The sequence below is a fragment of the Cornus florida genome, unplaced genomic scaffold, assembly GCF_030987335.1.
Source record: "Cornus florida cultivar Cherokee Brave unplaced genomic scaffold, ASM3098733v1 CherokeeBrave_3.0.0_Hap2_Chr09, whole genome shotgun sequence".
In the NCBI taxonomy this organism is placed as follows: domain Eukaryota; kingdom Viridiplantae; phylum Streptophyta; class Magnoliopsida; order Cornales; family Cornaceae; genus Cornus; species Cornus florida.
The window spans coordinates 48,911,205-48,938,484 of NW_026775579.1; the positions used below are offsets into that span (position 1 = coordinate 48,911,205).

The 27,280-nt window shown below is 33.6% G+C and overlaps 1 protein-coding gene across 1 annotated transcript; it reads right to left on the reverse strand.

Annotated features, from left to right (window-relative positions):
- Positions 1-11,618: 11,618 nt before the first annotated feature.
- LOC132272583 (uncharacterized) lies at positions 11,619-12,053 on the reverse strand. The gene has a single exon (XM_059773703.1). It carries the CDS (start codon positions 12,051-12,053, stop codon positions 11,619-11,621), a length of 435 nt encoding a protein of 144 aa, XP_059629686.1.
- Positions 12,054-27,280: the final 15,227 nt, after the last annotated feature.

The window sequence follows — 27,280 nt, forward strand, 5'->3', positions numbered from 1 at the left end:
ATACGCACCCTAACCGTGATCAGGAGACTCATATCACGGTACCATAATGATATATATAAATTCCATCCAAATACAATGTTGTGCCGATCAACTATTCGTCGTCAAAACGCAACATATAATTAGGATTTAAATGTTTTAATTAATTCCTATCCTTCCTAATGTAGAAAAATAAAACAAAAATCCGATATGTAGTTCAACTGTTTTAGTTGACAGGACATGCATCCATGTAGGATTTAACTATTTGAGTTAATCTATTCCGTATGTATGAAGGGGTAGGACTTAGTGTTTTGATCTAATCCATCCCTAATATGCCACCATCCCATACCGGTGCATATAATGCATATGATCCATAAATGATGCAGAATCATTCAAACATCAAATCCATCCAGAGCCAAACATAATAGAAATCAAATATAGACAAGATCCTATTATGCATCCAGTAAATGATTATAATCACATAATTTCCATTTAAATTGCTAAAGTAATGATAAACAATTTAAACTATCCACATCCATATAATTGACTGAACAGAAATTTTAGCAGTTCATCAATTAATATCCATAGCATGATATAACGATATTCAGAATTATAAACTGAGCATATTGTGCTAAAATCCCAAAAATACTTCCGTACCAGTCCGTTTAGTTCGCTAAATCAAAACCAGCAACTAAAATTTCTACCACTCCTGACAGCATGCAACTTAGTATCTAAAGTTCATGACGTCTATAACCACATCCTAGACCAACCTTTCTAGTTTTCATTAAATTATATATATCAGTTATATAACACCCCATAGGAAATTTCATACCACTCCGTTTAAGTTGCTAAAACAAACTAGAAATTTAATCATTTCTCCTTCCTTGACAGCATGCAAATTACATGTTTATATTTCATGCCGTCCCTTACCATAGCATAAACCAATATTCCTGGGTCTTTAAATATGTTATATATATTATTTTAAAACCCCTAATTAAACTTCAGTATTGTACTTTAGCCCCTGCAGCCCGAAAACCACCAAAACCACTTACTAGGCATTTACAAAAGGTAGAGCAGGCTCTGATTTTGGGTTGAGGAAGCTCCAATTTTGGGTTAAGGAGGCTCCAATTTTCGGTTGAGGAGGCTCCAATTTTGGGTTGAGCAGGCTCCAATCTAAGGTTGAGCAGGCTCCACTCTCCTTGGAGCCGCCTCTACATCATGTGGAGCCAACTCCACTTCAATGGAGCCGAGTCCATTGAAGGGTGGAACTGACTCCACTTCAATGGAGCCGACTCCATTGAAGGGTGGAGCCGCCTCCACTCTCCCAGCCTCCATTTTTCCTTTTCCGCTTCCTCTGTTTGTCTTTTTCGCTTCCGGTGAAATTCAACCCGCTATTCCAATTTTTTTTTTTAAGTTCCGAGGGTTCAACTCAAGTCCCAATAGTCCTAGAAACTCCTCTAATTCCAATACAAATTGTTTGACAGAAGTTTAAATCATAATCAAAACAGTTTATGCAAGAAACCGATTTCAGTTATTTAAACGTAAAACAAATTACAGTCCGACATAACATGCATCAACCATCAGTTTTAAAAGTTGAATTAATCCCTGGAGACTATAAAGAATGCACAGAATATAAGTTTACAGGAAGGAGATAGTATGAAACTTGCCTTTAGGTTTCGGTTTGAAACCTTTCAACATCGTTTCTAAATTCTCCGACGACTGCCTACTACCAGTAACCCTCTTATTGCTTGGTTTCAATCCCACAAGCCATCCCTTCCTTTATCCTTGGTACGACCTTCAATCTATGGCCGAAATCCTAATTGATTCTCTCATTTCCCTCTGTTTTTCCTCTCAAGAACCCCTCAATTTTTCCTCTCATGAACTATACGTGATTAGGGTTTTCCCACCCTAGCAGTCATATACTGTTCTATATATAGACGTTTACCTACTTTTAATTCCAACTAAACTTTAAGTTGGCTAATTTATCTTCATAAAAGAAAACCCTAAACCTAAACTATATACACGATCATATAAAATACATACCAATTAAGTCATATAAGCCATATAAAACACACGTCATCTGTGATACCCCCCGGATTTCTAAATGCGGGTTGGCCAGGCCCACGCCTGAATACCCAAGGATATCAAAACAAATTGATAATAAACGAACACAGAATACAAGAGAATAAAGAAGAATAAATAAAATGCTGAAAAGAAACTAAAATGATAATTTAATAATAAACCTTAGAATATATTTCCATTAATTAATAAACTCTTCTGATACAATTGATCCTCCAAAATACAACTCGGGAATCCATATTGTGTGGACCCCTAGAAAATCCAAACTAAATAAATGACAGCAATAACTGTCTAAATCAGGAAACTGAATCATAAAGGAACTCCTATGTAGCATCGGAAGAATGAAGTAGACTGATCCCTGCTCAGCACGAACAACCTCTACTTTTGACGAACACCTGAAAAATAATGGTGGGTCAGGCCCACAAACAAGTTCTACTCTACTACAGTCCAAGCAGAGATCCGATACACGTATACATCCTAGTCAATCCAACAGTAACTAGTAGTCCGTATATATATATATATACACACTAAAGGAACCTCACTAGACTATAGGGTTGTCTCAACCTGAATAGTAGGCAATATGCAAAACACACATATAGTAGGCATGAATACCTAGACCTACCAGGGTACACAACTACACCATATCTAGTTACACATCCCTGGCGATATACGCACCCTAACCACTGATCCTGAGACTCAAGCTCATATCATGGCACCATACTTATATATATATAATCTAGTAACCATCCTATCTGGTATAAATTAATCCTCCATAAGTCATTCAACTTGTTTAGCTGACCTGACTTGAATATAAGTAGGACTTAACATTTTAGTTAATCCATTCCCTTATATAATAAATTAATCATCCACAAGTCATTCAACTTGTTCAGCTGACCTGACTTGAATATAAGTAGGACTTAACATTTTAGTTAATCCATTCCCTTATATAAAATAGGTAGGACTTAACTGATAAGTTAATCCGTTCCTAGAATGCCACCGTCCCATACCGGTGCATTAAATCACACAATTCAACAATTGATGTAACGATTAAGGAAATACATCAAACAATCCAGAAATAATTATGATAATATGATATCAAGTTATCACAAAATAGGAATGACTTATTATTTATTTAAGTTTCCTATATCATAAGTTCTACATAAACTGAATCTTATACATATGATGATATTTTATTATACAGTCAAATAAGCATTCTCCATATCCAATTCATCCTACGCATTTAATCTCAATTATTAAAACATATTAATAGATTAAATTCATTCGTTTGTTTAAAACATTCAAATAGCAAGCATCATTATGATTGAGTCTATTTAAATTTATTTAAACCCAAACCTAGTTCCTATTTAATGTTCAGGAATCCTAGGCATGTTTCTATGTTCTATCATTCCACAGATATGAAATATACATAATTTAAACATGTAAAAATTCACACCGGAAATCAAATCAAAATCATGCATTTATCAATTCATAACACAAGAACAGATATGAACCAAATTCATAAAACCTATGTTCTAATCCAATTAAACATGCATAATTATTTAATTTTATGTGTTTAATAAATCCTGAAATTTCCTAGGCATGTATAGAAACACGAATCAAAGGGAAAGAGATAGAAGAAGAACTTACCTTAAACTTTCGGACTGAAAGTTAAACTTCTTCTTCCTTGATCTTCTCTCTAAAGGGTTTTCTCCTCATTCCTTCCTCTTTCTCTTTCCTCTCTAACTCTCTCTCTCTCTAGAATATATTACGTGATATATTTTCACTCCTTTTTCAACCTATAGTTGTGTATTTATAGGCTAAATAATAACCCTATTCATTTTTCCAATCCAAGTCAACTTAATAAAGAAAAATTAAAAAATTAAAAAATTAAAAAGGTAACTTAAAATATGTTACGTATATAATCTATGTATGTCCTTATTAATTAAATAAAATATATATATTAGATTATTTATTAATACTAAAGTTACCATAATATTAAAAGGTAACTTAAAACATGTTACGTATATAATCTATCTATATCCTCATTAAATAAATAAAATATATACATAAGATTATTTATTTATACTAAAGTTACCATAATATTAAAAAGTAACTTAAAACATGTTACGTATATAATCTATCTGTATCCTCATTAAATAAATAAAATATATACATCAAATTATTTATTTATACTAAAGTTACCATAATATTAAAAAGGTAACTTAAAACATGTTACGTATAAAATATATGTATATCCTTATTATATAAATATATAAAATATATACATCAGATTATTTATTAATACTAAAGTTACTATAATATTAATAAATTACTTTCCTTTTTATATATATGTATATACATATATATCTATATATATACATATACAACTATCACGGGTAATTATCCATACCCATCCAACCTCCTATCCAAGTAGTTCATGGGATCCAATTAGTTAGCCCATTACCACTAACCATAACCATAAAATAAAATAAAATAAAACATTTAATCATTTAATTTATAATTAATTACAATTAATTAAATACATCATTTAAGCACACAATCTAATTAAACAAATAATACAAATAACACCTAAACAAAATACAAATAACACATAGATAAGTAGCCAATTAATCAAGTAACACTTAATTCAATTAAACACATAAACAATTAGTCAAATAATCAATTAAACAATTAAAAAAATACAATAAAAATAAATAAATAAATACCGAGACTATCCTTTTAAAATTAGGGGCATTACATTCTTCCCCCCTAACAAAAGAAATTCCGTCCTCGAAATTCGTCCTTACTTCATTCCATTATTCTTCCATTATGCTTGGAAACTGTGAGCGAAAAACATCCTCTTATTCCCAAGTAGACGCAACCTCACTATAAGGGCTCCACTTAACTCCAATATACCAAGTGGTAGACAGGGTTCCTATATGTTAAGAAACACAATAATCATACGATGCGTAGGTTATATCAAATAACAACGTAATCCTCCCATGTCGACAAGGGAATGATCTACATACTTCCAAGTGCCATAGAATATACACACAAACTCCTATGCACCCAGAGCTAATAATTTGGTAACGCTAATTCATAGTCCTAGAAACTCCTCTAATTCCAATACAAATTGTTTGACAGAAGTTTAAATCATAATCAAAACAGTTTATGCAAGAAACCGATTTCAGTTATTTAAACGTAAAACAAATTACAGTCCGATATAACATGCATCAACCATCAGTTTTAAAAGTTGAATTAATCCCTGGAGACTATAAAGAATGCATAGAATATAAGTTTACAGGAATGAGATAGTATGAAACTTGTCTTTAGGTTTCGGTTTGAAACCTTTCAACATCGTTTCTAAATTCTCCGACGACTGCCGAATACCGGTAACCCTCTTATTGCTTGGTTTCAATCCCACAAGCCATCCCTTCGTTCATCCTTGGTACGACCTTCAATCTATGGCCGAAATCCTAATTGATTCTCTCAATTTCCCTCTGTTTTTCCTCTCAAGAACCCCTCAGTTTTTCCTCTCATGAACTATACGTGATTAGGGTTTTCCCACCCTAGCAGTCATATACTGTTCTATATATAGGCGTTTACCTACTTTTAATTCCAACTAAACTTTAAGTCGGCTAATTTATCTTCATAAAAGAAAATCCTAAACCTAAACTATATACACGACCATATAAAATACATACCAATTAAGTCATATAAGCCATATAAAACACATGTCATCTAAACCACCAATTAATCAAATACGTAAATTAAATAACACCTAAACAATTAATTTAAAAATTACAATTAATCACTTAAGCCAATAATAAAATAAATAAACAATTACAATTAAACACATAACTAGATAATCACATTTAAATGCACATAAAACAAATAATGAATGAATCAATTAAAATGCATATAAAACAAATACTGAATGAATCAATTAAAATGCACAAAAAACAAATAATAAAATTCTAATTATATCCTTTTGAGAAATAGGGGTATTACAGACATAGACTGGTTTCTAAAGCACCCATCAAAGAAGGGTTAAAATCCAAACACCTAGCATCCCTAAGTGTTGCTTGAATACAAGCATCCATACCAAGTAAAGTTAAAGGTCTAAAAGCAATTTGGATTAAACTGATATGGATGTACTTATACTTCTTCATATATCGATGAAGATCCCGTGGAAACAATAACTTAATTATTGTATCCTAACTGCTTAATTAAATGGTCTGCTCTATGGTTTTAACTGCCCATAGATCAATAAGATTGAGCATCCCGATTTTGTGAATGCTGCTCACATTTACTGGAGGAATAGTCTACTTGTTCAATTTACTCTGAACATCTATAAATTCAATTAATTCTGAATTCTTGATAAATTCAGAATCCTGTGAATCCTGTCTTTCCATGCTGGAAAATGGGTTTAACATGACTGTTAAATATTGTTAATGCTTAAGTTCGGAATAGTATAATCATTATAATATTATGTAATGAACAGTAAGTTACTATTCTGTCAGTGTTCTGCTTAAGAGAGGACCTATTACTCATCTGTCAATGGTTTACTAGAAACAACGACCTGTGGAGCAATTTAATGCAAAAATTGGTCTAAAATTCCTAACGCAGTTCCAGCAAAACCTATCCTCATTAGGAATTTGGACTGTGTTATCCAGGATCATGATGGTGATGTTCTTCTTAATTTTAGAAGATCTTTAGATCTACCCAGATCTACATCATCTCGAGGAATTAATCTTCCTTATAAAGTCTCCTATCCTCCTTTTCATAACTCTTAGCTTTTGCCTTGCCTTTGCCACGGCCTTTTGTGGTATTACCACGGCCCTGCCCATTATGGGGCTGACTCATGAACCATGTAGAAATTCACGGGTTAAAAAGACAGGTAAAGAGTTAGAACTACCTTTAATATATTCAATTGAATAATCAAAAGCAGATAAATCAGCTTGCCAACCAGCAAATATCTATTTGGAAACTAAAATTTTAACATCTTTTTCCAGTACTTGTTTAGCAGCACTACAATCAATGCGTAACAAGAATTTCTAATTAATTAAATCATCTTGGAATTTACAAATGCATTTAACTAAAGAAAGAATTTCTTTCTTAATAGTGGAATAATTTAATCATGCATTTTTCCAAGTTCCTCAAGTTAAGTGCACAAGCTCCTCTGTTCCTGTTTCTGGATTTTTCTATTTAAGAATACCACTATATCCAATGTTGGATGCATCTGTTTCAACAATCTTAAACCATGAAGAATTTGCAAGAGCCAGGCAAGGAATTTGTTTAGCTCGCAGTTTAATCTTCTGGACTGATTTGGTATGTTCCAAAGTCCAAGGAGAATGTGATTTCCTCAACCTTGTATACAAAATTGTTGTATCCTGTGTAAGATTCTTGTAATGGTTACGAATATAATTCAGACTATCAAGAAATCTTTGAAGTTGAGTTTTGTCCTTATTTTCGTCATGGAATTTAGAGGCAAACTCAATTCTATGATCAATAGGTCTAATTTTTCCATCACAAATTTCATAACCCAAAAACTTACTTGAGTAAGGAAAATTTTTAGTTTAGGAGCAGAAACTGCTAAACCACTTCTGTAAATGACATCTTTGAAAATTTTCAAATGTTTATAATGTTGATCTATTGATTTTGAAAATATTAAAATATCATCAATATATACAATAGAAAATTCAGTATAAAGATTAAAAATGTCATTCAAAATATGTTGAAATTCTGAAGGGGCATTTTTAAGATAAAATGGCATTACTGTCAATTCATACTGTCTAAAGGGTACACAAAAAGCAGTTTTATATCTGTCCTTTTTTGCAATCTGTACCTGGTAATATCCTGATTTAAGATCAAACTTAGAAAATATTACAGCAAACTGTAATCTATCTAACAGATCTTTTATGTTGGGAATCAGGTACCAAATCCAACTCAAAGAAAGATTGACTGGTTGATAATCAATAACCAGACGAGGAACTCCTCGTTCTTTTTCAGGGTTTTTATTTACATAAAAAGCTCTGCAACTCCATGGGGAGTAACTGGTGGTAACTAGCTTCTTTTCCATTAAAGAGCTAATTTCCTTTTTGCACAGTTCTAAATAGTCAGCCTTCATGTGGCTTGGACTAGCTTTAGAAGGAATCATGAGATCGATAAATCCCTTTTCATAGGGTAAAGAAACAAATGCTTCTTTCTATCCCAAAAAGCATTAGGAACATCACTACAGATATCATTTAGAAAATTTTGTCATATTGACTCGATTTTCTGTTGCTCAGTGGGTTGTACCAATCGTTGATGAATTTCTAAGGATAAGACTTCCTTTTGCAAATAATTCAGTTGCTATTCCTTAAAGAAATGCTATCTTTAAGAGCATTAATATGCTTATTCACAGATTTGGTCAAAAACTCAAAAGTAATTAACTGACCCTGTAGAATTGAGCATATTCCATGAGAATCTATTTTCTCAATTGGCATAATCAAGGCTAAAAAAGGAATGCCCAGAATAACCTATTGTGCCATGTTTTTAATAAGTAAAAAGGTAAATAGAAGACAAATACCTTGTTTATAGATAAAAACGTGATTAAGTTTATACTTAATCTGCATCTTACCACCACTTGTACTGGTAAGACCTTGAGTGGTTTTCTCAAAATATTGAGTAGGGACCAATCCTTCTTGGATACAGTTCATGTCTGCACCACTATCAACTAAAGCAACCGCATTAGTGATAGTAAATTCCTGATTGATTACCAAATTAATGGAGATGTAACATTTTTGATAAGTAACCTGATTTAAAAGATTAAGATAATCTTTGTTTTCAGGTTTGGATACTTCAATCTGGAAAGATGAAGATTCAGTAGCATGATTAGCCTTATCCTTTAAAAGCTTGATTTCCAAATCCATACTGTTTTGATGAATTTTCATTTGGCGGATTTCAGCTTTTTAATTGTTAACCTCCATTCTTAAATCTGGAAGGTTTGCAGGACGAGAGGTTTGGCTTTGATGTTCTAGTCTGTTTAGAACTTCTTTCATGCTGTAATGATTCTCAGATCGTAGAAAATCTGGATTATCATTATCCTCTTTAGGTTGTGCAATAGCAGAACCTATTTCAAAGATCTTCATTTTTATCCGAGGATCTTGAACTTGATCTATAAGATCCAATAAAGATTGTTGATGAGTAGTTAGAACATTTAAACTAAGCCCATTCATTTCAACAATTGCTTTATAATTATCATGTGAAGGATTGCAAGAACATTTTGGATTACTATTTTCTGCTTCAGAGGAAGAAGAAGACTGTAATTCCATGACTATGTTCTCGGAATCAAATGAACCAATTTCAGAAAAACTAGTATTAAGCAATAATTTACTTAATTGGAGTTTTAGTTCTTCATTAATTTGAAGACTACTAAGTTTATCCTTAGTTCTACATTTATTGGCATAATGGCCTATACACACACATTTGAAACACTTAGCCTCTGTTTTGGGCTTTCCTTTACCCTTTGCTTTAGGAATATATTTCCTTTTAAGCTTAGTGTACGGTTTGGAATCATCAATTTTCTTTTGATAATTCTTTCTTTTGGAGTACTTCCTTTTATAAGGCTTCTCAGCCTTATGTCTTTTCCTAGTAGTAGGATAAGATAAAGGAGTTGAATAGGCTAATTGATCACAAAATTCACCTACTTCTTTTCTACCAGTTAATCTCTGTGCTTTTAACTGGGTTTGTAACTTCAGATCATTACAGAGAGCTAAACCTTCTTGGATTACAATGTTTACTAATCCACCATAGGTATAGTTTCTGTAAGGGATAGAGATACCATTATTCATATCTCTTAATTTCTTCCTTATCCTTTCTGCAAAGAAAGTAGGAAGACCATCCACAAATTTTGCTTAAAAGTAACAAATAAATTTGATTAAAAGAAAAGTTGCAATGGTGAAGAATTGAAGATGAGGGGAAAAAAAAAAAAGAGCAAATCCATTTCAACAATAAATAAATTATAGTGTTAAATGGGGCAGGGCGGGTACCCACGGGGGTAAAAATGTTAAACAATTACGGGGATGGGGTGGAAAGTTCTCCCGTTTTTGTGGTTTTGGGAGGGGACGGGGGCAAGATTTTTAAACGATTGCGGGGGCGGGGGAGGGAAGACCCACCCAAACCCACCCCCGTTGCCATCCCTACGCTAGGTTAATTGCCCAATATAACATATTTAGGACAAAGTGACAACTTTGTAATCTTGTTGGGAGTTTTTACAAATAGATTAAGATTTTACAATAAAAAAAATAAAAGTAGTAAGGGTTTTATGATTTAAGCCCTATTTTTTATCTCACAAGTTGATGGACATTGAAGGAGGCCTTTAACCAAGTCAATAATGAGTAAAACTCAAATAGTTGTTGTCGTTACAGCTGTTTGATGAACACTCTTATAAGTGATGTTATATTTGAAGACGATGGGTTTCAGAACAGCTATTATTCTATATATCTACATTTTGTAGAGAGGAAAGCTACGGTTGGATGTGGATGTTATCGAAAGAAAAGTGATAAATTCATTAATGGAAGGCTGAGTATTGTAGATAGTTTGGGGTCCAGTTCTAGATATATTCACTCATGGCAGGGCATTCTCACATGAGACTAAAAGGTCTTTACTCTGTTTTTGACTTTTGTTTTGCTGAATCCTTTTATGATTGTCCTCCTGGCCCTCTACCTCTTACTTTTTGTCTTGGTAGAGTTAGTGGATTCATAGATATTTCATTCTTGTTGAAAATATGTTCGGTTACATATAATTAGTATTTTAAAATTAAAATTTTATGTAACCAAACATAAACAAGAGGTACTACTACATAGTAGGTACTTTAAAGTACTAAATTTTTTTTTTCTCTCTTAAAGCCTTGTTAATATAGTACTCTATGTTTACTTGCCAAAAAAACAGAAGGCTAAATCCTCCTTTCGATAAATTATTACATAGTCTCGGGACCATTGATTCTAGCCGATCAACACTTGACATGTCAAGAAATATAATAATTTTTTCCTCCTAATAAGCAATTGTGGGTTAGTGTATGCCTTACTAATGCAAAAAGAATAATAATAATAATAATAATTAAATATTATACAGATAGAATATGGAAATTAAAAAAAAAAATTTGAAATAATACTAAATAGAGAAGCAAACAAATTGACTTTTCCGTATTTTCTTACTTATTTGGTGAGCTTTGATTTTCTCTTCAATTATTAGCATTGATTTGGTTCATAGCTAGTGAACACAATCTTCTCCCTCAAAATTTGAACATTTTTCATATATATATATATATATATATATATATATATGTAATAAGATTCATTTCCTGAATAGTAAATACTGCTATTTTTTTTTTTTTTAAACCAAGGCAACAAGAGAAAAGAAACAGAAAAATCAACACACATCCCCCAGCAAAGCATCTCCAACAGAAGCAGGAACCGTATAGGCTCAAGAAAATTGGAAAGAAAAAACCATCTACATATTTCAGGAGCCACCCTATTACAGTGTCTTAGAACCCAATTCAATGAGAAATCTTCTCCATGCTAAAGAAGAACCTTAATATCGCGAATAATCGTGGCCAAAGCTTCTGCTAATGAACACAACTTCATAATTGTTTGACAATCCCCTTCAAAAATAATTCTAGGCCAGCCCCATTGTAGACAAACTTGTTTAGCCGCTCGAAGTGAAAGACTTTCAGCTACCACTGGTGAAGAAACATCTTGAAATAGCCAAGAGCCCAAACTAAGAACTCGCCCTTCATGATTTCTAGCAACATAGCCACCCCCACATAATTTTGAAGAACTAAACGTTGCATCAACATTAACTTTGACAAAATCATTAGGAGGAAGGCTCCATTGAGAACTTTGAAGCGGAGCATGATGAGGAACAATGGATAACAATTTATTTTGTCTCTGGACTTCAAAAAATTCATGAGAGTCAAATACGGCCTTTTCAACCAGAGTCTGAGGATCCACCATTTTGGATAATGCATAATGCATGTTTTGTTGGATGGCAGTTTCCTTCTTGTGTTAATGTGATGGTGCACCACCACCTTCAAGTCACCTTACCCCACCACAGCTGCCGTGCCTTACTACCATTTGATGGTCTGTGGGGGCTATGTTTATGAGGTTGATTGAATAGAAATAGAATAAGGAAGAATGTGCCTGTATTCATCACTGTATAATATCAATATGTATGGATAAACATATATTTAGGGGTAGAGGGGCATTCATTTTTCAAGACTTGTACGGTGGTGGCTAGGCAAAATGAGACCCATATGGTTTCAGTTTCATTGTGACATTGTGTACTCAACGACCACTGATGTGAACTTTCAGTCTACGATCCCATGATGTCGAGTTTTTCATGTTCCAGCCTCTTAGTGAACTTTGTTCGACTCCGCGGGCCCATGCTATCAACTTTTCTTTATTTTTTTTTTTTTATTTTTTTTTTTAACTCTCAACTTTCTCTAAGAGCATCTCCAATGGTACGTCAAAATACATTTTTCTGTAAAATATATAATGCCACATATAATGTAGAAATTTTTTTCATCTCCTACGGTCAGTTAATATACATTGTCACATCACCAATGTGTAAAAGAGTTGTGTATTTTACGCAACTATTTTACACTGTCAAATCAACATATTTCCTTTCTCATCCCTCTTTCTCATTCCATTAAAAAATCAACCATATATTAAGTAGGTTTGTAAAAATTATGTAGCGTCCTAGCATGACACATGGTTGGGAGATATATTTTTACACAAGATATAAAATAACCGTTTGAGCTAAAATTAAAATAATTCAAATTTTTTGTGTAAATCCATCATAGCACAAAAAAATATACACAATAGTTAGAGATGCTCTAACTTTTCATGTTAAAAAAAAACAATATATATATATATATATATACACACACACACACATTTTTATGCATCTATTTTAGTGAACTTAATTTCCTCAATTATGTCCTTTTCTTTCCTTTTCTTTTTTTGTCATTAATTATGTCCTTTTCTTGCAGAACGGATGAAAGTACTGTATTAATTTCTTTTGAAATTTCAGATTCTGTGATTGGCCAAGACTTACCCTGTTTAAATTCATCTCAAAATTGCATGAATTAATGCAAAGGAAGCGCAGAAGTCCGTTTTTTGTTTATGATTGGTCATACAAGTCTCGACTCCATTTAAAAATTGAATTATGTAATGAAAATTGGTTAACGGCCAATTAGCGGTTGGTAAATGGGTTTTTTTTTACGTTGACAGTCTGAGATTTCAAAAATGTACATTGACACCTCTCCAATCCTCTGAAACCATGTAAAAATATCTTTTAACTTTTTGATTTGTGATTTTTTTTTTTGGGTTAATTACAACACACCCCCTGAAGTTTGATATATTGACAGCTATATACAACTTAGCTATTTTTTGGACCCTGTGATAATTTGGGTCCAAACAAGCCCTTAAGACGTTGGGAAAGATAAGATTGCCCTTTAATATTTAATTCATTTTTATTATAAAATATCAAAACTCATGAAAAATCAAATTTGCCCTTATATATATATATATATATATATATATGAAAGAGCAGGTCGAAACGACCATGGAAGGTGGACTGTAGCTCCAGGAGAGTATGTCACAGACCCATATTCCTTCTCCGGCAGAACCAACAGTAACGGCAATGGTAATGGTGAGTTCAATTGAGATTTTATGTGGGATTTTCATGGGTTCAATTAGCTGGAATTTTTTGTGGGTTTTTCATGGGTTCAATTAATGGGTTTTGGTTATGTAGCAGAAGTTGCAATGGTGGGTCGAGAAGAAAGAAAGGGGTGGGCGGTATTTGTGGGCGGTGGTGGCGACTGGTGGGTGGTAGTTGCAGTGGTGGCTATGGTAGCACCCACCATCGCCGTCACCACCACCACACAAGAAGACTTCATTGCTAGACTAGACTCAAAACTCACCATATATAGCAAATTTCTAATTAATTAGGCAATAAATTGAAAATCCATAACATAATTTAGGGAAAGATACTTCTACCAAACATATATATATTTATATATATATATAAAGAATAAACCCTATAATCAAGCAAAAATAACCATACATAAACACAAGCCCAACCCTATAATCAAGCAAAAATAACCATACATAAACACAAGCCCAGAACCAAAATAACCATTGATTTGGATATATATATATATATATATATATATATATAAATCAATTTCACACCTCCTTATATATAAGCATGTATATATCGATAAAGCTTAGCATATGTAAATATATATGTATATAACCAGATTCTTCACATGGGTCTTCTAGATTCTTCCTCCTCAAATCAACTCCGTCCTCATCCCGCCGGCAGAGTTGGTGGCTCCGTCCCATCATGATCTCCATCATCCAACGGCCTCAACAATTTGGTGATGAAGCTTTGTGCTGATGGTGAGCTTTTCAATTGGACCATCGCCAAGGCATACTACTTCGAGCGTGCGCAGATATGTATTGCCAGATCGCAACTGTTGTACACAACTACCTGGTCTTCTGGTTGGGAGGTGGTGGTTCGTCGATGGGTGAAGGGAAAAGGGTAAGGCTCGTCTGCAAGAAGAGAGAGAGACAAAGTCTCATGGACCCACTCCCCCACTAGGTCTTTTCATCTCAAGAGCACTTATACTGCTCTCCTTCCCCCTAGCCCTCTAATCAGCTGGTCCCATGTCATTTGGTTCAAGTACCGCATTCCGAGGCACTCTTCTATAGCTTAGGCTGCTATCCATCACAAGCTTTAAACCAGAGATAAATCTCGCTTTTCAAATAGGCATTTTGACAGAGCCTGCTCCCTTTGCAACTTGGAGGATGAAAGCCATAATCACATTTTCTTCAATTGTCCTTACTCTAATAGAGTATGGCAATTTTTACAGCATAAGTGTGGGATTTACACCAGTGAGCAGGGTATTAAGGCCATTGCTATCTGGATTGCAAACCTGTGGTGCTCGACGTCCAAGTCTCCCAAGGCGTTAATGTACAAATTATGCTTTGCGTGCTCTGTGTACTTCCTATAGAGGGAGAGAAACAATAGAACCTTTACAAATCTGAGACTTACAGTAGAGCAACTTTGGAATCAAATTGAGGATTGCGTCAAGAGCAAGTTCTCCCCAATTCTTTTTTCAAACTGCACTTCGTCGAGGGCTGTCGCCGCTGCTTGGAGGCTTCCGAGCACAGTCATCGCTTCCAATCCCCAGTTAGAACTTAGGGGGTAGGGGTGTGTTGTTTGGGTGCCTTTTATTTTATTTTGGTGCTTATTTCTTTTCCCAGCTTGTCTGGAGTTTTCTTTGCCTTTGAGCCTCTATTTGGGCATAGCCATTCTGTTTTTCCATTTTGTTCCTTCCTAATAAAGTTTAACTTACCGAAAAAAAAGAAAAGAGAGATAGAAAGACCCTCAAACTGCTCATGAGGACTACTGATAGATTAGAGAGAGAAAGTAATAAATAAATTAAATAACAAAGGGTAATTATGATGGGTGCTTTTGGTCATTTTTCACTTTTGATATTTTGTCATAATTAATGATTTAAATAATGAAGAGTAAAATAGATATTTCACTAATTTTTTAACATGAAAAAACTGATCGGGGGTGTCATTGTTAACTTTATTAAATTTAAGGGGTGTCATCGTTCAAAAGTAGCCCAACTTATATATAGCTGTTATTATGTCAAACTTCAGGGGGTGTCATTGTAATTAACTCTTTCTTTTTTTTAATGGTTTTCTATTAATATATATAGAGAGAGAAAAATGACAAAACTAAGCACTTCAATAATATGCGATCTTGTGCTCATTTCGAATTTAATTAAAAGAGGAAGAAAGATATCACGCAAAATTTTTAACCATTTAGTCCCCAGGAGCATAGTGGCATTGACGAAGATTCGGAAGATAAGTCCTTGAGGTCTAGTTTTCGAACTATACTCCTGACTTAAATGGTACTTATGTTGTAGGACCGATACACATGCTCTAAAAAAACTAAATAAATAAATAACAAATAGAATTAGAATCCACTTTTGTGCTTGTATGTGAAGAAATTAATGGACAATCAGTGCACAAGAGAGAATAATTCCTCAACTTTTTTTTTTTTTTTTTTTCATCTAAATTCCACAACATGAGAGCAATTCCTCAATTTTTAACTCTCAACTTTCTCTAACTTTTCATGTTAGGAATTAAAAAATAAAAAAAACAAAAAAAAAGGGATATATACATTTATATGTATCTATTTTAGTGGACTTAATTTCCTCAATTATGTCCTTTTCTTCTTTCTTTGTTTTGTCATTAATTATGTCCTTTTCTTGAAGAACTGATGAAAGTACTGTATTAATTTCTTTTGGTGGTGTTTGGGTGTGGTGGTGGTAATGCACAATTTTTGGCTATTTAAAAAAAAAAAAAGATTTAAATTTTTTTATTTTTTATTTTTATGTTGTGGTGGTGGTAATTATGGTATTAGTGTTTGTACACACAAATTTTGTAATCTGAATAATAAGAAACAAAATATGGGCAAATAAAATATTTTATTAATTTGGGAAAATTTGAAGTACAATCCTCTGTAATAATATTCTTTACACAAAATAAGGTCCTCTGATTCGATCTCCTTTATTGGTTGGATTCAAGGGCTGCACGAGCTTGATCTTGAATCACCATGGAATTTGGATGAAGAACGGCACAATTTGATGTGCTGGTTGTTGATCACCGTAAAATTTGATAAAGAACGGCACGATTTGATGTACTTGGTGTTCTTCACTTTTGGGCAAAGTTTCTGTATTCTGAATTTTGAATTTCTTGACCTTCTGGATTTCTAAATTTGTGTTTGAATTTCTAAGTCTCTGGATTTTTGGACTTCTGAATTCTGAATTTGTGTCTGAATTTCTTGACCTTCTGGATTTCTGAATTTGTGTCTGAATTTCTGAGTCTCTGGATTTCTGGACTTCTGAATTCTGAATTTGTGTCCTCTAGATTTTTGAATCTCTAGATTTCTAGACTTCTGAATTCTGAATTTATGTCCTCTGGATTTTTGAGTCTTTGGATTTCTAGACTCTGAATTTTAATCTCCCTTCTTTCTTCCTTCAGGCATCTATTTATAAGCTTCTTGGATTAATAGGATGATGACACGTGTCATCTCCTAATAAGGATAAAATAATAACTAAGCCGGGCTGGTTATATTATGATAATTATCCTTAAAAATAATTATTCCAAATATATTTTATTAGGAATAATTATCTTTTTTTATTTAACCATCTGGGTTGGGGTAATTAAATAATTTAAGTGGACCAAGTTGGCCAATTAAATAACTTAATTAAACATTAGGCCCATATTTAATAGGTCCATTTGTCAAAACCAAAGCCCACTAAAATTTTAGTGTCTACAAATTGCCCCCACTTCGAGTCCTAAGTTTAACAAGACTTGTCTCCTTTTTCAAATAGGTCTTGAAGTATCCAACTTTCATTCTTTTTTTTTTCTTTTTTCTTTCCTCTTCAACTTTAGATTGTAAGATTTCCTCTTTTGCTTTTCTATCCAACTTTGGATTGGAATTTTACTTTCCTATTTGAACTGAATTATACAAATCCTAATACAAATAGGAGGTATTTTGTTGCTTATATATACCCCCAATATTATAGGGTTTGACATCAATTCCATATTCTCTGAAGACTTGTCATATTACAACCTCTGAAGAATATGTTAGATTGCAGGCTCTGCTTGAACAAATAATCGGTATGATTTTTTCTTTTTTTTTTTCTTTTTTTCAAGCTTTTTTTTTTTTTCCTCCTTTTCACGTTTTTTTTTTTTTTTTTTTTTTTGTTCCTTTTTTCCTGGTTTTTTTTTTTTCTTCCTTTTCACGCTTTTTTTTTTTCTCTTTTTTTTTTCCACGCATTTTTTTTTCCACGCACTTTTTTTTTTCTTTCCTTTTTTCTCTTTTTTTTTTTTTTTTTCTTTTCCCATGCGTTTTTTTTTTTTTTTCAACGCATTTTTTTTTCTTCCCTTCTCTTTTCTTTTTTTTCCGTGCGCTTTTTTTTTTTTTTTTTTTTTCCACGCACTTTTTTTTTTTTTTTTTCACGACGATTTTTTTACTAGTCCCAGAGGGACCTATTGTTCCTTTGGAACGCAACAAGTTTGTAAGGACCCATTGTTCCTTTGGAACGCATCTAGTCTGTAAGGACCCAATATTCCTTTTGAACGTCTCTAGTCCGTAAGGACCCATTGTTCCTTTGAAATGCAACTAGTCCGTCAAGACCCATTGTTCCTTTGGAACGCATCTAGTCCGTAAGGACCCATTGTTCCTTTGAAACGCAACTAGTCCATCAGGACCCATTGTTCCTTTGAAACGCATCTAGTCCGTCAGGATCCATTGTTACTTTAGATTACATTTAGTTTGTAAGGACCCATTGTTCCTTTGGAACACAAATAGTCCATAAGGACCCATTGTTCCTTTGGAACGCATCTAGTCCGTCAGGACCCATTGTTCCGTTAGAATACATATTTACTAGTCCGTTTAGGACCCATAAAAAATCTTCCATGCAGATTTTGGAGCAAGAGAACGACACCATAAAGAAATGAACTACTCTGGATGTCAGAACATCTCTTGTTGGCCGCTTTGCACTGAAACTGCTTCATTCTGATACTCCGTACCATCATTTGCTAGAGTGGTCCCGCATATCTTCCCGTGAGCTCTCCAACCTCGGTTATAATCAGAATAAGGAGATAAGCTCGATTTCAGATGTTTTGATTTTACGCTCCGCACTTCATGAGCATATGTTTGTTAACAAAGATATTGTCATTGTTTATTTGTTTAGCCGTTCACAGTTTATACTCTTGCGGGCCAGGAGTAATATGAAGATTTTTTTTTTTGGGGGCCGTACATAGTTTTAGCTCATGCGGGCCAGCGGCATAGTGCAGTTTAAGCTCATACGATCAGGAGCATCAAATTTTTTTTTTTTTTTTTGGGAGATAGTTTAACCTCGCATCAAGGAGTTCTTGATTTTTTTTCCAAGTAGACAGTTTAAGCTCGTGTCAAGGAGTGTCATTTTTTTCCAGACAATTTATACTCGTATCAAAGAATTCTTAAATATATGTATATTTTTTAGGTAGACAGTTTAAACTCGTGTCAAGGAGTTCTTGATTTTTTTTCAGGTAGATAGTTTAAGCTCATGTCAAGGAGTGTCAATTTTTTTCAGATAATTTATACTCATATCAAAGAATTATTGAATTTTTTTTTTTTTTTTTTTTTCATGTAGACAGTTTAAACTCGTGTCAAGGAGTTCTTGATTTTTTATTTTTTTTTCTAGGTAAATAGTTTAAACTCGTGTTAAGGAGTTTCATTGACAGTTTAGGCTTGTATCTAGGAGCACTTCAACTTTAATAATTTTCTTCAACTTTGCAAGAATCAAACGACAATCCAAGCTTATACTGGAGGGCACGGACTATCTCGTCGTCACTTTGAGGATTTTCTTCTTAGTTTCCTTGACTTAATGCCCCCTGTGATTTTGCACTTTTGATTGAAGCCATTGTTGTAGTATGGTGCGTGTCTTGATGCAAGTCTCTCGAGTTGATGCTTATAATGAAAGATGATGCTACTTCGTCATTCGAGTTAGGAAGTATATTGTCTTCTTCTTCGGACTCACTTCCATCATCTTCTTGAAGGTTGTCGGGTATATCTGGAACATCTTTCCTAGCACCATGATTTTCCATGCTAAGCTCCATGTTGTGGGCTCGAGTGACAAGCTCTTCAAATGTGCGAGGCTTAATCACTTGTAGGATGTAAAGAAGCTCCCAACGCATACCGTGTATACATACTTCAACTGCAGAAATTTCAGACAAACGATCCTTGCAGTCAAAACTTAGAGCTCGCCAACGGTTGATGTAGTTAACCACGGGTTCACCTTTCATCTGTTTTGTGTAATACCCCTAATTTTAAAAGGCTATTCCTAGAATTTAGTTTATTGTTTATTTGCATTTTTATTTGATTATTTGCATAATTGTTTTATTTAATTATTTGCTTCATAGTTTTATTTGGTTAATTAGTCACGTTATGTAATTATTTGTATTTAGGTACTTGTTTATTTAATTATTTTATTAAATTGTTTTTAGTTAATTGTTTAATCGATTTTATTTAATGGGAATTTAAATTTAATGGAATTTAGTTTTTCTATTTTACACGTGAATTTAGGTTTGCAATTTACATGGGTGGCCGACGTAGGTATATATCCTAGGTTGGTTTATGGGCTGATATGGGCTCTGGCTTTAAGGTTATAAGGATTAGGGTTCAGAGTTAAGCTTATAAATATATCACATGCGGTAAGCTTAGGGTTTTTGTTTCATAGCAGTTAACTTGGAGACGTGAATTGAGTTATGTGAAAACACAGAAACTATGAGGTACAGAGGGAGAACAGAGAGAGATATGAGAGGAAGGCTAGGTGGGAGTAAGGAGGAAGCAACGTGGTTTGTGGAACAGCAGTGGGGTGTTGAACGGACAATACCGAAACTGGGAATCAGAGTTTCAAGTCTGAAACTCAAAGGCAAGTTCTTTTCTTCCTCTTTCCCTTTGCCTGTGTTTTGCGCACCTAGATAGCCTCTAGGAAATTAATTGGACAAGAATTGAACCATGTATGATTGTTGTATGATATATTTGATTACCTGTTATCGTTTAACTTAATCTGAAATTATTTTGTCAGGTATGGTTTTGTATGTCTCTGTTTCTGCATAAAAAAAATGTCCATCTGTTTTAAATCTTTTGTTGATCCTTCTGCACTAAACCATGAAGTTAATCATCACTAGATGTAAAATAAGACCTGTAAGCTCAAAGTAGAGGAGGAACAATAAGGTTCAAGTAGCCAGAGACGGAGGGGATGAGGTAAAACAGAGCAGCAGGAAGTCGGAGGCTCTCAAAAAGGGGTGAGAGCCGGCTCCATGGATGTGGGAGCTGGCTCCCACAAAAGTAGAGCTGGCTCCAAGGACCTTGGAGCCAGCTCCAAGCATTTTAGAGCCTGCTTCCACAATTTGGAGCAGGCTCTCTCTCAAATACACTTGCTGATTTTTTTTTTTTTTACGAGTAATTTGAGACTGTGGGATTTGGGGTCTGTTTGGACCAAGTCTGGGACTTCACAGAATGATTAAAAGGTTAATCTTAGATATTATTAAGACCTTTAATTGGTTAAAGCTTACTTCTGGTCTGGTCAACAGGACAAACGGTATAAATTTACATATTTTCTATACCATTAACGGATGAAAAATGGATTAATTGTTGAATTAAATTTTAGCAATATAATGGGATGTGGGATATTTATAAAACCTATTTTAAATGCATGGTAGGGTTCTCTGTGTATTTATTTTGAACTATACATGCATTGGGACGTTAATTGTCGAATTAATAAACTTTTTCTGCAATTACTTGGATTACCGTTAGAATTTAACTGCTAGAATATTAATAAACGTCTCTGCAATTATTTGGATATTAGTTTGAATTGTAAATTACCATATAAGGATTGACTTTGACTTATACATGTGTTGGGATGATTAGTTGACGAAATATTAAACTTTTCTGCAAGTAATTGGAATATCGTTGGAATTTAATTGCTAGAATTTTAATGATTATCTCTGCAAATATTTGGATATTAGATTGGACTATAAATTACTCGGTATGATTTATTGGTTGTAATTTACATGGATATGGAGGATTGTGTGCACTGGTATGGGACAGTGGCATACTAAGGACGGCTTGGCTTCAAAATGCTAAGACCTAACCTATCGGATTAATGGAATGGATTGTAAACTGTTGAATCCTAAATTGTGTATAAGTCAAATTAACTGACTAAGTTGAATGACTTCCTAGATTAATTGGTTATAGTTAAGCCACATCAGTTGAATAAGTTGAGTGCTTAACTGGACGATGTTTGGTATGTCTTCTCAATAAATAACTGAATGACATACTATGGTTTCAGATGGATTTTAGATATATGATTATGGTACCACAATATGAGCTTAAGTCTCAGAGTCGTTGGTTAGGGTGCGTATATGCAGTGGATGCGTAGCTGGATATAGTAGGTAGGTGTACCCTGTTAGGTCTAAGTACTCATGCCCACCTTTGGGTGCGTTTTCGCGTGATGCCTTCTATTTAGGTTGAGACCCCTACTGTAGTCCAGTGAATGTCCTTAGTGTGGATATATATGTATATTTATGGACTATATAGATATGTTGAGGGTATCTAGGGTGTATCTGCGCATCGGGCACTGTATGGATTGTAGTTAGATTAGGACTTGCATGTGGGCCTGACCCACTCTTTTATTTTTTAGGTGCTCTCCAGTTCCAGGGTTAGAGCTTGGTCATGTTGGTCGTGCAGAGCAGATACAGACTTCCATTCCACCGACTATGTAGGACTGCTTCTTTATTTACTTTGGATCTTGCTTTAGTTATTTTAGTTTTCAGTTTGGATTATTATTAGGGGTCCACTAGAGATGGATTCCCGGGTTGTAATCATGGAGGTTTTGGCAGTTGGATTTTATTAAGTTTTATCAGTTTGAGGATTTTACATTAGTATTCTTTTCAGCTTTTAATATTTATTCTTATATCATTTTTGTAATCTGTGTTCGCTATAAAATATTAATTGTTTAATATTCCCTCGGGTTTGGGCCTGGGCCTGATCAACCCGTGTCTCTGATCTGAGGGGTATCACATTTTGTGTTTGTAAGCTCCAGCATACTTACAGTATGACAAGTGATATAGAAACGGTTGAGAAATTATTGTTTTATCTACTTCCAACTGTAAAATACCTTTAGCTTTAAGGTCTGTGTACCAATCAAATGCATTCCCTTTCAAGGAACGAATGAATTGCTTGATAAGGAGATTTTCGTTTGTACCAGCATTGCCGCAAGTTTCTACAAAGTGTGCGACATGTTGCTTGGGATTGCCTTTTCCGTCAAATTGTTGAAGCTTTGGAGGTTGATACCCAACCGGCATATTTAAGATGTCAATTCTTTCTGTGTAAGGCTTTGAGTACATGTGATCACTTTAAGGAATGCCACTATATTGTTCTTTTATGCAATTCATTATTATATCTTAAAGTTGTTGGACAGAAAGTGAGGTGACGGAGGCAGCATCAATTGTTGGATTGGCGGACACGTCATTTTGATCATCAATTGGAGTGTTCTCTCGCATGGAATTAGAATGAGAAATTCGGCCTTTACTTAACTCAGCATTGTCGTCACGCAATTTTAACTTTTCTGTCAGCGAGGCAATTTTCAGATCTTACTCCTTGAGAGAGTATTATAATCTTTCAATTACACGGACCATAGTCGTCAATTGCTCTTCGTATGAGGTAGTACTCGTCACCATAACTGGCATAGTGACAGAGTCAGAAAAAATCTTTGGCTTTGGGTGGACCAGCCTTGAACTTGAACTTGTGACTGAAGCAACCTTTGAGGTTGTAAGAACCTTCCTCCTTGCCCCCAGCAAGGTGGAACTTGAACTTGTGATTGGAACAACCTTTGAGGTTGTAAAAACCTTCCTCATTTCCCCCAGCGAGGTGAAGGTGGTATGAGTTTGAGTTCTTACTTTGACAGATTTGGTAGAATTAACTCTTATCGCATCGTGCTGTCTTTTGGTAGGAACGGGTGATTTGACCATGCTCCACATTATTGAACTTACAGAGGTGTTTGTACTACTTGACAAAGTTACAACCTTCTTGCCACCTTTTGTGATGGTATTGACGTTGTTTGTTATGACCGCGATGTCTTTGGTGGTATTCTTGTTCTTTATCTGAATCTTACTGGAAGTCATAGAATATAACGATGAATTTGTTAAGGATTTGATGTAGGAGAAAGAGATAAGAGGCAGAGGAGGTCCAACCGGTCATGCCAAAAATTTGTATCACAAATTTTGTAATCTGAATAATAAGAAACAAAATATAGGCAAATAAAATATTTTATTAATTTGGGAAAATTTGAAGTACAATCCTCTGTAATAATATTCTTTACACAAAATAAGGTCCTCTTATTCGATCTCCTTTGTTGGTTGGATTCAAGGGCTGCACAAGCTTAATCTTGAATCACCGTGGAATTTGGATGAAAAACGGCACAATTTGATATGCTTATTGTTGATTACAGTGAAATTTGATAAAGAACGACACGATTTGATGTACTTGGTGTTCTTCGCTTTTGGGCAGAGTTTCTGTATTCTGAATTCTGAATTTCTTGACCTTCTGGATTCCTGAATTTGTGTCTGAATTTCTGAGTCTCTAGATTTCTGGACTTCTGAATTCTGAATTTGTGTCTGAATTTCTTGACCTTTTGGAATTCTGAATTTGAGTCTCTGGATTTCTGGACTTCTGAATTCTGAATTTGTGTTCGAATTTCTTGACCTTCTGGATTTCTGAATTTGTGTCTAAATTTCTGAGTCTCTGGATTTCTGGACTCTGAATTTTTGTCTCCCTTCTTTCTTCCTTCAGGCTTGTTTTTATAGGTTTCTTGGATTAATAGGATGATGACACGTGTCATCTCCTGATAAGGATAAAATAATAACTGGCTTGGGCCGGTTATATTATGATAATTGTCATTAAAAATAATTATTCCAAATATATTTTATTAGGAATAATTATCTTTTTTTATTTAACCATCTGGGCTGGGCTAATTAAATAATTTAAGTGGACCAAGTGGGCCAATTAAATAACTTAATTAAACATTAGGCCCATATTTAATAAGTCTATTTGTCAAAACTAAAGCCCACTAAAATTTTAGTGTCTACAGTATTATTTTATATAAATTATATTTTTTTAATTTTTTTTTTTGCTTCCAACTTTTTTTTATTTTTTTATTTTTATTTTTTTGCTTTATAAATTATATCTATTTGTATAAAAGAGACGAAAATGTTAGTTTGGTCCATTAAATTTAATTAGTATATGACATATTGTCAACATGCAATGTGTCTTTTATATGACATGCTGCGTAAAAATATGGTGTGTAATATATTAAGTAACAAAGGTTGGGGTGTGAATATATTTCTTAACAATAAAAAAAAATTAAAAAAAAAAAGATCACTATATAAAGCATGTTAGTTAGTGATATAAATAAACGATTAAAGTAATCAAGTGACTCAAGTCTCTTCAAAAATATTGTGAAGTTACTTGTAAAAAAATTTTTAAAAAAATAATAATAAAACCCTCCTAATATTTTGCTCAAATGTCAAAATAAACATTTCATATTTTGAGAAATACTAATATGCAACCACATCCCTGGTAGTCCCAAATCTTTTAAACAAAATTGTGATGTTTTTTTCAATGGCTTTCTGTTATTTTTATTTATTTTTATTTTTGTGTGTCGATAACGCTTATGGGTTTTGTACACACAAATTTTGTAATCTGCAAATCAGAAACAAAATAGGGAGCAAATAGATTTTTATTAATTTATAAAGATGGAGTACAATCCTCTATAATAATCTTTACAAAGAATAAGGTCCTCTGATTCGATCTCCTTTTTGGTTGGTTGGATCCAAGGGCTGCACGAGCTTGATCTTGAATTATCGTGGAATTTGGATGAAGAATGGCATGATTTGATGTGCTTTTTGTTGATCACCGTGGAATTTGGATGAAGAACGGCACGATTTGATGTGCTTGTTGTTCTTCGTCTTCAGAGAGGATTTGTTGAATTTGGTGAAGATCGGCACGACTTTGGATGTGCTTTGTGTCTTCGCCTTCAGGTTTGCCCTCTGGATTTCTGATTCTCTTAATTTCTGGACCTTCTGGATTTCTGAGTCTTTGGATTTTTGGACTCTGAATTTGTATCTCTTCCTTCTTCCTCCAAGCCTCTATTTATGGGCTTCTTGGGTTGATAGGATGATGACACGTGTCATCTCCTGATAAGGATAAAATTATAATTGGAACGGGCCGGTTATATTATGATAATTATTCTTAAAAATAATTATTCCAAATATATTTTATTAGAATTAATTCTCTGTTTATTTAACCATCTAGGCTGGGCTAATTAAATAATTTAAGTGGACCAAGCTTAGGCCAATTAAATAATTTAATTAAACATTAGGCCCATATTTAATCGGTCAATTTGTTAAAACCAAAGCCCACTAAAATTTTAGTGTCTACAAATTGCCCCCACTTCGAGTTCCAAGTTTGACAGGACTTGTTTCCTTTTTCAAATGGGACTTGAAGTATCCAACTTTCCTTTTTTTTTTTTTTTTTTTTTTTTTTTTTTGTTCCCTTTCCTATCCAACTTTGGAGTGTAAGATTTCCTCTTTTGCTTTTCTATCCAACTTTGGATTGGAATTTTACTTTCCTATTTGAACTGAATTATAAAAATTCTAGTACAAACATGAGATATTTTGTTGCCTATATATACCACCAATGTTATAGGTTTTGCCATCAATTCTAAAGTCTCTGAAGACTTGTTAGATTGCGGTCTCTGCTTGAATAATCGGTATGATATTTTTTTCTTTCTTTCTTTTTCTTTTTCTTTTTATTTTTATTTTCCTTTTTCTCTTTTCTTTTTCACGCAATTTTTCTCTCTTTTTGTTTTTTTCCTCTTTTTTTTTCTTCTCTCTTTTTTTTTTATTTCCTTTTTCTCTCTTTTTTTCATGCAATTTTTTTCCTCTTTTTTTTCACGTAAATTTTTTTTTTCTTTTTTTTTTTCCTTCTCCTTTTTATTTTTTTTTCCCTTTTTCTCTTTTTTTTTCACGCAAAATATTTTTCTTCTCTCTTTTTTTTTCCTTTCCTTTTTCTTTCTTTTTTTTCACGCAATTTTTTCCTTTTTTTTTTTTCTTTCCTTTTTTTCCTTTTTTTTCACGACTTTTTTTTTTTCCTTTTTTTTACATGATTTTTTTTTCCTTCCTCTTTTTTTTTTTTCCTCTTTTTTTTCTTCTATTTTTTTTTTTTTTTTTTTTTTTTTTTAAAGGGCTTGATTGGGTATAATAACTTGATTTTGCCAGTCGTAGCAGAAATTGAAATCATTCTTCTAAACAACACCAATCGAGCTTCAAATTTGTTTGTTGTTCTATCATGGTGATATTCAAGTGTTTTATGAAGCAAAAGATGACTATCTTAGAGAGCGAAAATAGTCGAAGAAGCCAAGGAACCACATTAAGCATATCCAACTCACTTCTCGGTTGCAATGTCATTTATATGCCTGATCCTGACAATAAACATTGTTCTTCTCATTGGACTTGCATTCAAATGCCTGATCCCGACAATG

Coding starts and splice junctions, on each gene's coding strand:
- LOC132272583 (XM_059773703.1), bottom strand. CDS start 12,053: ATGGTGGATCCTCAGACTCTGGTTGAAAAGGCCGTATTTGACTCTCAT.